Source organism: Sinocyclocheilus anshuiensis, unplaced genomic scaffold, assembly GCF_001515605.1.
Source record: "Sinocyclocheilus anshuiensis isolate Anshui unplaced genomic scaffold, SAMN03320099.WGS_v1.1 scaffold274, whole genome shotgun sequence".
NCBI classification, from domain to species: Eukaryota; Metazoa; Chordata; class Actinopteri; order Cypriniformes; family Cyprinidae; genus Sinocyclocheilus; species Sinocyclocheilus anshuiensis.
In genome coordinates, this window is record NW_015547698.1 from 1,724,620 (window position 1) to 1,737,794 (window position 13,175).

Below are 13,175 nucleotides of genomic sequence, written 5' to 3' on the forward strand. Positions count from 1 at the left end.
TCTATCTATCTATCTATCTATCTATCTATCTATTTATATATATACCTATCGTTCTTTCTATCTATCTATCTATATATATACCTATCGTTCTTTCTATCTGTCTATCTATCTATCTATCTATCTATCTATCTATCTATCTATCTATCTATCTATCTATCTATCTATCGTTCTATCTATCTGTCTGTCTGTCTGTCTGTCTGTCTGTCGTTCTATCCATCTATCTGTCTATATAAATTGTAAAACAGCCAGCACCCCACAGTCTCCCTGACAAAAGGCCATATTTACAATAAAACAGATCAAGTCATTTTAATAAAATTAATATTGTTCTGTGTGTTATATCTGCATGATTTTTAATGATAAATGAATTTGTACGGACTCTTTTTCAGGTTGTGGTGACCTCTGCGCCCCCATCACTGTCTGTCAGGCCCCGGATGAGTGGATCAGCGACACATCCGTCCCATCAGCGGCCGCAGCGTGTCCAGCGGGACGCCAGTACTGTCCGTACACTGAGCTCTGTCTGCCCTTGGCCAGCCCCTGTCATCCCGGGGCTTGTGTGAACTGTTCTGGGGTCAGTCCTCTGCCTGCGGGCACACAGTATCCTGATTACAGACTCGTCAGGGAGGTGCTGATCACCCTTCCAGCCGGACCGCCATCCAACGTCCTGGTGAGTTTGACCGAAAACCTGGACCTGCACCTAATCAAAACCAGACTGGATTCCATCTGAAATCTTCACTTCTACTTAACAATGAAGAAATTCACGAAAACAGTCAAGAACATGTCTCATAACTTTACTTAAGAATGAAGAAATTCATATTTTGTACTCTCAGAAATGGTCAAGAACGGTCAAGAACATAACACTGTTTCTCATTGCATTAATGTGAAAATATATGATTTATAATAATTTAAACTAAACAAATTTGCTTTGTGTAATTTACGCTGAAAAAAAAAGCTTTTGTGTAAAACAATCAAAAAAAAATTGCATTAATCAGCTTTGAGAACAATGGAAGTAAAAAAAAAAAAAAAAAAAAACTCCAGAATTATGGAAATGAAAATGTGATTCATTTTCAAAAATAACATCACAATGCAAAAACTTCTTCTAAAAAATAGGTTTCATTTTATTTATGCAAAATATAATTTCTGTGTCTTGACGGATTTCATAAGGTTCAACCACTGACTGTCGTAGCTCTCTTCTGTAAATCTGGAACATAGACCACAAGTCCAGCATGCTTGAGCTTCAGGATGAAATGTGAGAGCATTGAGCTTTTAATGAGAGGTTGAGTGTGTGTGTGGGCCTGCGGGTCATCTACTTCACCCTCCTTCAGTGTGTTCTGCCTAAACAGAGCGTTTGAAGAGTAAATGCGGGGCGGCTCAGAATGTCCTCCAGTGACGTTCAGATCACAGTTAATTATTTCCACTCCCTCTCTGCTGCCTGAAAGCCAGTCCTAATAATGACCCTCAGTGTGTCTGACGAAGAGACATACTTCTCTTCACAGCTTTCTTTTGGGGCAGTTTTTGTGTATTTTTCTGTGGTATTTGAGGTCTGTTTCAGGGCACAGTGTAATTCCAGAGGTCGGGACATTATTAAGGGTAATCACTGTCCCCCTCGCGTTCACCGCAGTGTTGACATTTGGTCAGGTTTTGCTCTCAGAACAGTGCATTTTATAAACAATAGAATGTTATCGCAAGCGGTGTTTTGAAATGGAAGATGATTAACAGAAAAATACATACATAAAGCAGGTGTATTTCTTCAGAATAGGATATATATCGCCTTAAAGGACTTTTTCAGATATATATCTCTTCTTTTAGCTGGCGGTTGTTCGGACGGCTTCCCAAAACCAATTCGAACACATTGCATATATGAACAAATATTGAATATTATGCATTCTGAGCATACAAAAAATGACATAAAATTCACAGAATGTCAAAGTGAGAATCCAGATTTGATTGGTGAATCATTTATTTACACTATTGTTCATAAAATTGGGGTTGGGAAGATTTTATTATTTTTAAAAAAAAAGTCTCTTCTGCTTACCAAGGCTGCATTTATTTGATCAAAAATACAATAAAAACTGTAATTTCATGAAATATTTTTACAATTTAAAAGACCTGTTTTCTATATGAATATGTTGTAAAATGTAATTTATTTCTGTGATCAAAGCTGCATTTTCAGCATCATTACTCCAGTCTTCAGTGTCACATGATCCTTCAGAAATCATTCTAATATGATGATCCGCTGCTCAAGAAGCATTTCTGATTATTATCAATGTTCAAAACTGTTATTTTTTTATTTGTTAAAAATAAATATTTTTGTGGAAACTGATAGCATGCATTTGAAATAGAAAAGTTTAGCAAAATTACAAATGCCTTTACTTCTGATCAGTTTAATGCAGGCTTGATAAATAAAAGTATTCATTACTTAAAATAAAAAAAAATAATTTAATGGTTATGTGTATATAAACCATGCAAATTAACCAATTTGAAACAAAGCGATAAATGGCTTATATTTATATGCTGTTTAGGCTAACCTAATTAAAAAGAAATCACTTAAGATTAATTAAAATGAATCATGCTACAAGTTAATTTAGGAAATCACAAACTTGTAATTTTTACATTATTAAAAATAATGTACAATATGAAAAATGGATGCATGCTAATTATTACAAATTAAGTGTTATTAGTGTTTTTAGTAAGCATTAGATGACTCATTAAATGTAAAAACGGCAAATTAGCATGCACAATCAAATATACAAAATAATCATCTGATAACTGATACTGTACTGATATATTGTGCATTTCTAATTGTCCCAGCTAGTTGGCACAATAAAACATAACAACAACAACAACAAAAAAAGTAGCTTGTTACTTGAAAAACTGTTTCGAGTGCACACATTCAATCATTCGTTATGCATTCCCTCTCACTCAGGTCCAGGATGACATAGAGGACTTGTTGATTTCCCCTGGCGACTTCTTTGCCCTGCAGCACGACGCCGGGCCGTCAGGACTCCTCCAGTGCTCCTCCGACCCCTCGTCACCATGGAAACAGAGCGTGCTCATCCAGAACCGCTCCAGTTGGTGGGACGCAAACGAAACGCTTCAGGTGGATGCGGAGGGCGGCTGGGAGGAGGGCATGGTGTGCCAGGTGAGGGTGCTGTATGTGGGGCAGAACAGCACCGCGCTGCAGGGTTCCTTTCTCCACTCTGGCCTCCCTCAGCTTGGCGACCACAGTTTGGAAGTGACGTCCAGCGATGAGGATTTTCCTGTCACCGCATCCTGTCCCATCCATGTCGTTCCACCTCTGGGCCCAACCGTGATCTATCCCACCAATCGCAACGGGACGGTGTACTTCCTGCCCAATCAGACGTGGATTCTCGTCATGGTCCGCTCGCAGCCCGACGCTCAGATTGGGTGGCAGGGCAGCAACGAGACCGTTCCCGTTCATGACACATGTCCCGAGAACCTGATGGCGAAAGTGGCCGAATGCAGGCAGCCCGACCCGTACAACGACACCATGTTCGCATGGTTTGACCTCCAGCTCGGGTCCACACCGGGACAGACCAACGTGCTGCTTCACGTCCAGAGCAACGTTACCACAGCATCGCTACAAATTCAGGCGAGGGTGAAAGAACCTCTCCAGGGGCTCGTCATCAAACCCCATCCTGCTCACAGAGTCCTCATGGAGTCCGTAGTGGTGAGTGACATCCTCACTGCTGAGAAAAAAAAAACATTTTAACAAGGTGGTTTGCTAGTTTTAACTGGTTTCCCTGCCTGACAAATGTCCAAAACCTGTCTAAAACCATCAAAACAGACCACATTAGGCTGTTTTAAACAACTACAAAGGATTATGTATTTATTGCTAATATTGTAAAAACAGTTTAAACCAAGAGGCTTGCTGGTTTAAAGTGGTTTCCCAGCCTGACAAGTGTCCAAAACCTGTCTAAAACCATCTTAACAAACTCGATAGCCACCTTAGGATGGTTAAAACCCTTTTTCCAGCATGACTTTACCTTCTAAATATCTACCATTCAAGAATAGTGTGTTTATTGTTAATACCAGGTGGTTCGCTGTTTATTTGTGCTGGTTTAAATTGATTTCCCAACCTGACAAATTCCCAAAACTCATCTAAAACCATCAAGGCTGACCAGCCTAACCTGCTTAGGCTGGTTTGAACCATTTTCCAGGTTGAATTTACCTTCTAAACATCTACTGTTCAAGAATAGTGTATATGTTGTTAATAGTACCAGGTGGTTTTCTGGTTTAACAAGGTATACCAGCCTGACAAGTGCTCAAAACATGTCTAAAACCATAACAAATAGACCCACTGACCACCTCGGGCTGGTTTAAGCCTTTTTTCCAGCTGTTTTAAAAACCACTGAAATCAGATGGTTTGCCTTCTTTTTGCTGGTTTAAACTGGTTTTCTGGCTTAAAAAGTCCCCAAAGCCTGTCTAAAATCATCAAAACAGACCATATTAAATCAAATTAGTCAGGTTTAAGCCATTTATTTAGCATGACTTTACTTTCTAAACATCTGTTGTCCATGGATAGTATATTTATTGCTAATATTTTAAAACCCAATTAAACCAGGTGGTTTGCTTGCTGTTTTTTGAGCTGGTTTAAAATGGTTGTCCAGCCTGACAAGTGCCCAAAACCTGTCTAAAACCATCAAAACAGATCAAATAATGACCTAAGGCTGGTTTAAACCATTTTCTTAGCATGCCTTTACCTTCCTTCTAAACATTTACTGTCCAAGGGTAGTGTATTTATTGCTAATATTTTAAAACCTGCTTAATCCAGGTGGTTTGCTGTATTTTTGCTGCTTTAAACTAGCCTGACAGATGCCTAAAACCTCTCTCAAACCATCAAAGCAGACCCGCCTAACCACCTTAAGCTGGTTTAAACTATTCTTTAAGCATAGTTTTACTTTATAAACATCTGCTGTCCAAAGATAGTGTGTTGTTCATAATATTTTAGAAACTGCTTAACTCATGTGGTTTGCTAGTTTTAGGCTAGTTTAAACTGATTTCTAAACATCTACTGTCCAAAGAGTATTTATTGCTGATCTTTTATGTTTTTGCCCATAAAAGATGTCTGTGAGACAGAAGCTGACGGTTTCATGCTGGCCATTATCCACCGTGTTGCCTTTGTTATATCCCTGACCTTCATCTTTAATAGTCTTATTATTTGCTTACTACTTCTCCTCCCTCTTGTATTACAGAGTTACACGGCTTCTGTGGAGGGAGGTACGGACCCGTCGTTCAAATGGACGGTGGATGATAAACCATACTTCACATACTATAACAGCATGTTAAATATCATTTACCAGAACGCAGCAGTGTACAAACTCACGGTGACTGGTTTTCATTGAACTCAGCCCAGTTTATGTAAAGGAAACACTGATTCTATCAGCTTGGCAACTGACCCATCTCTCATCTCCTAGGTAACGGCTATGAACCAGGTTAGCATGCTGACAGAGCACTTCAACGTCACGGTGGACCGCATGAACCCGATGACTGAGCCGACCATCCATGGAGTCCCCAAAATCGTGCAGCAGGGTTTGCCCCTGAACCTCTATGCATCGGTGAAGATAGACATGGCGGTGGATGTCACCTTCTGGTACGTTCTATGACAGTAAAGCTCCGACTGGTCAAATAAAAGAGCCATCAAATTAATTAAAAGCTTTCACCAGTTTCATGATTCATTGGTCAATATTAAGGATGTTTTAAAGGAACATGCCACTATTTTTGAAAATAGGCTCATTTTCCAACTCCCCTAGAGTTAAACAGTTGAGTTTTACCGTTTTCGAATCCATTCAGCCAATCTCCGGGTCTGGCGGTAGCACTTTTAGCTGCAGCTTAGCATAATTAATGCAGTGATTTACAGTAATGTTATTGTCATAAAAAATACAGTAATAGTAGCAAATAATGATAGATTTCATAAAGAAGTCCTAGAATTAGGATGCATTGATATGAAACACACAATTACAATCTAATCAGTTCCTGATGGGTGAAATCAAGCTCTTTCATGCTTTTTTTTCTTATATGTCACATTATGGAAGTAAAATGGGTTGTGAATGCTCTCTTTAAATATGTCTCTACTTGGAGAGATAGATGGCTTTCTACATGACTATTTAATGTACACAAACTTTTTCTCTACGGCTTCCACCGCCTCACACGCACTCTCAGCCTGCTCCCCTTTAATGGCACTTTTCCCTAGATTTACAGTCTGTGGTTAGCGCAGAATGCTGACAATAATTTTCCCTTCAACGCCGAGCATAGAAAGATTCCCAAAGTTTCCATTCCATCCCCCAGAAGCCTGCTGCGCGCCACTGCAGATGTCTGCTTTATTTATTTATTTTTCATGGATTTCTCAATATATTGTCAAAAAAGTCTGTCAGACGAGTACTGTAGGGCGATTTCTTCCCCGCGCTTTTATCTCGTCTGCTCAGTATCTCTGGAGTTCAGCCCGCCGCTTGTTCAGTCAATCGTAATACCTGATTCTCCTTTGGGTTCCACTTCCATAGAGAAAGTGGGGATAAGATGGAGCGAGAGATGAAGGTGTATCGCTGGGAGCCGAGGCGATGATTCAACACCAGCTCCACCTCTCCCTCCTGCAGCGATGAGTCAGACAGCGAGATTTGCAAGAGAGAGCTTTTATTCCCTCCAGCTAAAAACGTCTTCAAAACAGACCTGCCACCTTGCTTTTATAAATTCCTGAGGCACCAAAAGAGAATCAAATTTGTCTTCCCGCCCCCATCCTTTAGTCCCCTCTTTTATACAGCAATAAGCTTGCCTTTAAAGCACCATGAAACCAGAGTTAACGTAATACATGTTCCTGAACTTACTGTGCACATTATTCAAAAGGAACAAAATAATCTGTAATGTAAGAATGAAGTGACTTGTCAAGTTTTTTTTCAACTCCCCAACCACTGTCCATTCAAATCCCTACTGATAAAACAAAGTACTGTCTTTTTTGTTTTGTTTTGTCACATTACAATAAAATAGTAAAATAGTTTGCTATTCATGTTAACTTTAAAATTGCCTGAAAATGTTTTCGGTAAGGTCACAGTTGCCCAATGGCTTGTGCAATTAAAATCAAGATGCAGTATTTAAAGGGGTCATGAACGGCATATTTTTTATTATTTTATAATGTCCTCTGAGGTCCACTTATAAAGTTAGCAAGATTTTTTCATCAAAAACATCATAATTTAGAACTAATAGGCTGTTTTCTGTACTGTTTTTCACCAACTCTGCAAAACAAGATTCAAGATTCGGAAGTAAATCAGAGCATCTTGTAATCCTCGGAGGCATCTCTATGGTTTCGTTGATGGAGTAATCCTGTGTTTTCATCTTTCTAGTATTTCCTCTCCTCCTACTATATGCTTGAATCAGTGGGCAGGCTAAAGAGGCAATAATGAAGAAGTAGGCATTTATTTTCTTCTGCAGAGGCTGAGCTTTCATTGCACTATGACGTCATTATGTGACAAATTCCAAAACGAGTCGTTTTGCTGCTTGGTTTCAATTAAAGCTGTTTTTGAACTAACGAGAAAGTGTTGAGTTCTGAAACTTACAGGATCCTTTTATAGTACATTGACCTGTTAGATGTCAAAAGATCAAGGGAAATTAGATTTCTCAGTTCATGACCTCTTTAAAAGCACTGTCTACACTGTGAGAAACTGTGAAAGCATTTGTAAAATAATGCATGCAATCAGGCATGCAGTGTGTGTGTTTGTGATGTTTTAATGTTTTTTTTTTTTTGTGTCACAGGTGGTGGTTTGGAGATGGAGGAAACCGTACACATCAGTTTAAGCCCCCTTATGATAACCCCGCTAGTAACCAGGTGGTGATTCGTGACAATGTGTCATACATTTATGCACAGCCAGGTAAAAAAAAAAATTGTATATTATTTATTCATATTGATATATCCTTATTTTTACTTGTATTCATTATTTTTTATATCTATATTGATTTTTTTGTACTCATATTTCTTGCAGGGGAGTACACCCTATTGTTCTCTGCTTCCAACCACTATGAGAACAAGACATGCAAGGTCGACGTATACGTCTTTAGCATTCTGACAAGTGTGCGAATTGAGATCAACCCACCCCTGCTACGTGCTGAAAAACCAGCTGACTTTGAGGCCCATCCCCTACCGTCTCCCTATGGCATCATCTACACCTGGAACTTTGGTGACAATTCGAGTGTCCAGCAGGGACGTGAACGTAGGGTTCCTCACGCTTACAATCACAGCGGTGTCTACAATATCTGCGTGAATGTGAACAACACCATTAGCTCGACAGACACCTGCATGGAAGTTATTGTCTATGAGGACGTTAGGGGCTTAGAGGTGATGCCATCTGCTCCCACGGAACGCAACACGCCTACCATTGTCACGGCAAGTCTGGAAGCAGGCAACAATGTAACTTGGAGCTTTGACATGGGTGATGGAACAGTGCACACTGGTGTGGAACCCCAAGTTGAATATACGTACAGGAAAGATGGAAACTACACCGTAAATGTCACCGCAAATAATGCTGTGAGCTCTCAGTGGGTAACAATACCTGTTGAGGTGTTTGTGCTACAGGTGTTATCGCTAGAACCTTCTGGGTGCATTCAAGAAAACAAAGAGGTACGCTTCCATGCATTTGTGTCAGGGAACGCTTCAGGACATCAGTATGTGTGGAGTTTTGGAGATGGAAGCCCCAATGAAACTCAGTATGGAACACCACTGAAAACACACTCATACGTTAAGAGTGGAGAGTACCATCTCTCGCTACTTATGTCAAGTGAAGCTAACAAGGCTAATTTTTACACAAGGATCTGCGTCCAACCTGAACTCACAACAGTGTCTTTGTTTCCTCTGAGAATACACATCAAGTTCGGTGAGGAGAGCAAATTTACAGTAGCTGCCTTCCCAGAATTTAACTACACCTACCTATGGGATTTTGGGGTACTTGACACAAGAGGTCCTGTTCGAGGTGGTAAGGAGATGGCCTTTACATTCAAGAGTCCTGGGGAATATCTGGTCACAGTTACTGCGCTCAACAACATCTCCTGTATCAACGACTCTGTTTTAGTTGTGGTGCAAAAATCTGTTGTTTTTTTGCTGATCAGCCATAATGGAGATAAAGAGAACAATCTTTCTTTACACCAAGACTATGCTTTCAAGGCATCTTCAGACTCTGTGAATGCTGTCTACATCTGGGATTTTGGAGATGGGATTCAACTTAATGGGACAAACGTATCACATGCTTTCAATTCCTCAGGCAGGTTTAACATCACTGTTACAGGCAAGAATGAAGTTAGTGAGACCAAAAATGAGATTTCCGTTGTGGTCTTGGCACCAATCACTGGACTGTCGGTAAATGCCAGCCTTGTCAATGTCCCTTTGAACACTTCCGTCCACTTTGAGGCACACCTTGACCAAGGAGATGATGTAAGGTACTCTTGGATTCTCTGTGACCGGTGCACCTCTATCCAAGGAACTCACACCATGTTCTACACTTTTCGCTCTGTTGGGACCTTCAGTGTCATTGTTACTGCAGAGAATGACATCAGTACGGTTCAGTCAAGCATTTCCATCTTTGTGCAGCGTGAGTTGGAGGGCTTGCAGATAGTGGCTGATGAGCTTATTGAAGGATGCTGTTTTGCAACCAACCGTGTCCTTCACTTACAAGCCTCATTAAAAGAGGGCACCAACATGACCTTCAGCTGGAACCTTCTGAGGGAACATGAGAACCATGACTACAACCTCACGGGCAAGACCATAGACATACATTTTTCCACCCCCGGTCCTTGTGATGTGCTCCTCAAGGCAACCAACTTGCTTGGCCAGCTGGCTGTGAACAAAACTATTGAGTTTCTGGATCCTGTGAGGGAGCTGGTCATTAAGATTTCACCAAACCCTGCTGCAGTAAATGCTATGACAAATATGACAGTATCTGCAACTTTTGGGACGGCCCTCCATTACAGATGGTGGGCAGATGGTGAACTGTTAACATCTGACATGTCCTCTGTCATGCACAGTTTCAGAAGTGCAGGTTTGAAACTGGTTAAAGTGGAGGTTTCCAACAAAGTCAGCTCGGAAATGGTCTCGAAGTGGATCGGCATTCAAGAACCGATCTCGGGATTGACTTTCATCGCCACAAATGTTACAGAGAACTTTGTAGCATCGGGGGACAATGTTTCGCTGCGTGGAGAAACACAGATGGGATCCAGCATTTCGTGGATGTGGCTATTGCCAGACAACACAAAATCGAACCAGCGCACCACCTCCTATATCTTCCCCAAACTGGGAATTTTCACTGTTGCGTTGAATGCCACTAATGACATCAACAGAGAAACATGCTCACGTGACTTTACTGTTCAAGACCGTATCCAGGGTCTGGAGCTCAAGGCCAGCAAACAAATTGCTGCGGTTGGGGAAAACGTTGAGTTTACCATCTCGGTATCATCTGGAACTTCTGTTCATTTCATCCTGAGCATTAGTGGTGATGCAACTGTCGTTCTGAACGATCAAACCTACATCCACCAGTTCACTAGTGTGGCCAAGTACTACGTCAACCTTACTGCCCACAACCAGGTGAGTTCTGAACGAAGGACTCTGCATATTGAAGTCATGGAGCCTGTGACCAAGTTGACTATAAAGGACTGCTGTGATGCCGCTATACCTGTTGGCGTATCTAGGGCTTATGTAGCATGCACGCCAACACGTGAGCCGCTGACCATTCTGTGGACCTTTGACCTTCATCATGGTCTCAAGATTTCTCAGGTTGGCAAGTCAGTGACATATGCGCCAGAACAGCCAGGCAATCTGACCATATTCCTTAGAGCATTCAATTCCCTGAATGGATTAAATGTGACCAAGGTTATACGAGTTCAGAACAGCATAAGGTCAGCCACCTTGGATGCTCAACCAAGCGACACCTTCGTAAACAAGACGGTCAGCTTCCATGTGGGAATCACTCCTATTTCCACTCCAGCGACATATCAGTGGGACTTTGGGGATGGTACTTCTGCAGCTGTAACAACTACACCTTCTCTGAGCCATATCTACATCCTTCCTGGTCACTATGTGGTGCGAGTCAATGTCAGTAACCTGGTGAGCTTGGTTACAGCACAGGCTGATGTTAACATCTCTGTCCTAAAGTGCGACGAACCAGAAGTTCAGATCATTCAAGCTCCACGACTCGCCATCTGGCGTTACCAGCCAACCTTGGTAGAGGCCAATGTGAACTTAAAAGGCTGTGGCCTCTATGGAGTAGAGTACCTCTGGGAGATCCTTACCACCCCTCGCTGTCAGGATGATGAGAAGAAAGGTCCTCCACCATCTAAGGTCCGTCTCCCTCCAGAAGTCAACGTCCGGAGGCTCCAACTTTCAGTGCCCAAGATGTCGATTTCTGCTGGGAACTACACTCTAGTTTTTTCTCTGTCCTATGAGGGGGTGCCACTACGGAAGGCAGCCTGTATTCAACTTTCAGTCATGTCCAAAAAGCTGGTGCCAATCATTGAGGGTGGCACATACCGTGTGTGGTCCAAAACTCAAGATTTGCATTTGAGTGCAGAGCAATCCTACGACCCTAACTTGGACCAGGAGAACCAGCCCCTGCTCAACTACCACTGGAAATGTGTGAGCACCTCAAAGGTAATCATGATTGATATGTCAAAGATATATAAAAATAAATGATTTTTGATGTTTTAAACTTGCAATGAAGAATATAAATCAGGGGCCTCCAAACTCGGTCCTGGATTTGCCGGTGTCCTGCAGAGTTTAGCTCCAAATTGCCTCAACAGACCTGCCTGGAAGTTTCTAGTATGCCTAGTAAGACCTTGATTAGCTGGTTCAGGTGTGTTTAATTAGGGTTGGAGCTAAACTCTGCAGGACACCGGCCCTCCAGGACCGAGTTTGAAGACCCCTGACATAAATGGATCTAGGCCAGGGGTGTCCAATCCTGCTTTGGAAGGGCCATCTTTCTGTAGAGTTTACTTCCAACACACCTGCCTGCAAGTTTCTGTTGATCATGAAGACCTTAATTATTAGGTTCATCTGTGTTTAGTTGGGGTGGAGCTAAACTCTGCTGAAAATTGGCCCTCCATGAGCCAGATTGGACATCCCTAATCTAGGCTGTCAAATAGCAATAGATTTAAGAACAAATGTTGGTGTTTAGATTCCTCTAATATGTGAAGGACCTTGCGTTATTGATGACTGTTCATTCACTGCTCACATGTCTAAAGCTGAACAATCCAAATTGAGATTTTTTTTTTTCTGGAAATGATCAGCGGATGAAAAGGTTAAAAAAGCATGGTTGTTGGGAGTGGGTTGGAGAGTTTGAGTAATTGGCATTAAAACATTTTACAATCAAGTGCTTTATTCACTGAGCTCATAGGCATATTTGAGAGCTGAAAGCTCTTAACAGATATGTGAATATCTGAATTTGAGAGAGAAGTTGTTTGAGAATACTTGAGATAATTTATACTTGAGATCAGTTACATAACTAGCAGCGGATAAACTCTGCATTCCTTAGAGTTCTCCCAACCTATCATAGTGACTGCTGAAGGGGAACAGAGATTCCTGCTTTTTATTAAAACATTTTATCACTTGACAGAAATTCAAAGTATTAGGTATAGTGAAATATTTCAAGAAATAACTTTTCAGCCACAATAAATATGTATGAATGTCATTGCATTGGTTAATAAAATAAAAACCAAGTAGCGTTTATTTTAAAGGAAGCACAAGCACACTTTAAGCAAAATGTCTCAAAAATTTTTTTTTTAAGTTCTAAATGATAATGCAGTAGATTTATTGTCCAAAATTAAGACAAAAAGTACACTTTGTGGGTGTCAGACATGTATTCGGGATGCATAGTCATGGTCAATGATTAAAATGCTATTAGAAAACTCATTAGGTGAAGTCATTAAACAACAAAGGTACCAAAGCTTGTTTGATGATTATGCTCTTGGCTTGTATATCCTGAGGCAGGTAAATTAGTTGATTAATTACCATCTGCAGTGATTCTGTCTTTTAAAGGGGTCATAAGACGTTGCTAAAAAGTAATGCAATGTGTTTATGCGGTTTAAGGTTCAAAAAACATTATTTTCCACATACTGTACATTATTGTTGCTCCTCTAATGCCCCCCCTTTCTGAAATGCGTCGATTTTTACAAAGCTCATTGTTCTGAAA

The 13,175-nt window shown here is 41.0% G+C and overlaps 1 protein-coding gene across 1 annotated transcript in view; it reads left to right on the forward strand.

Moving 5' to 3' along the window:
• Nucleotides 1-13,175, forward strand: part of pkd1a (polycystic kidney disease 1a) — an 84,866-nt gene that overhangs the window by 41,287 nt on the left and 30,404 nt on the right. The window contains exons 13-18 of the mRNA XM_016506420.1: nucleotides 387-664; nucleotides 2,924-3,688; nucleotides 5,214-5,345; nucleotides 5,436-5,611; nucleotides 7,762-7,877; nucleotides 7,989-11,638. Coding sequence (XP_016361906.1) covers nucleotides 387-664; nucleotides 2,924-3,688; nucleotides 5,214-5,345; nucleotides 5,436-5,611; nucleotides 7,762-7,877; nucleotides 7,989-11,638 — 5,117 coding nt within the window. The remainder of the gene's footprint in view (nucleotides 1-386; nucleotides 665-2,923; nucleotides 3,689-5,213; nucleotides 5,346-5,435; nucleotides 5,612-7,761; nucleotides 7,878-7,988; nucleotides 11,639-13,175) is intronic.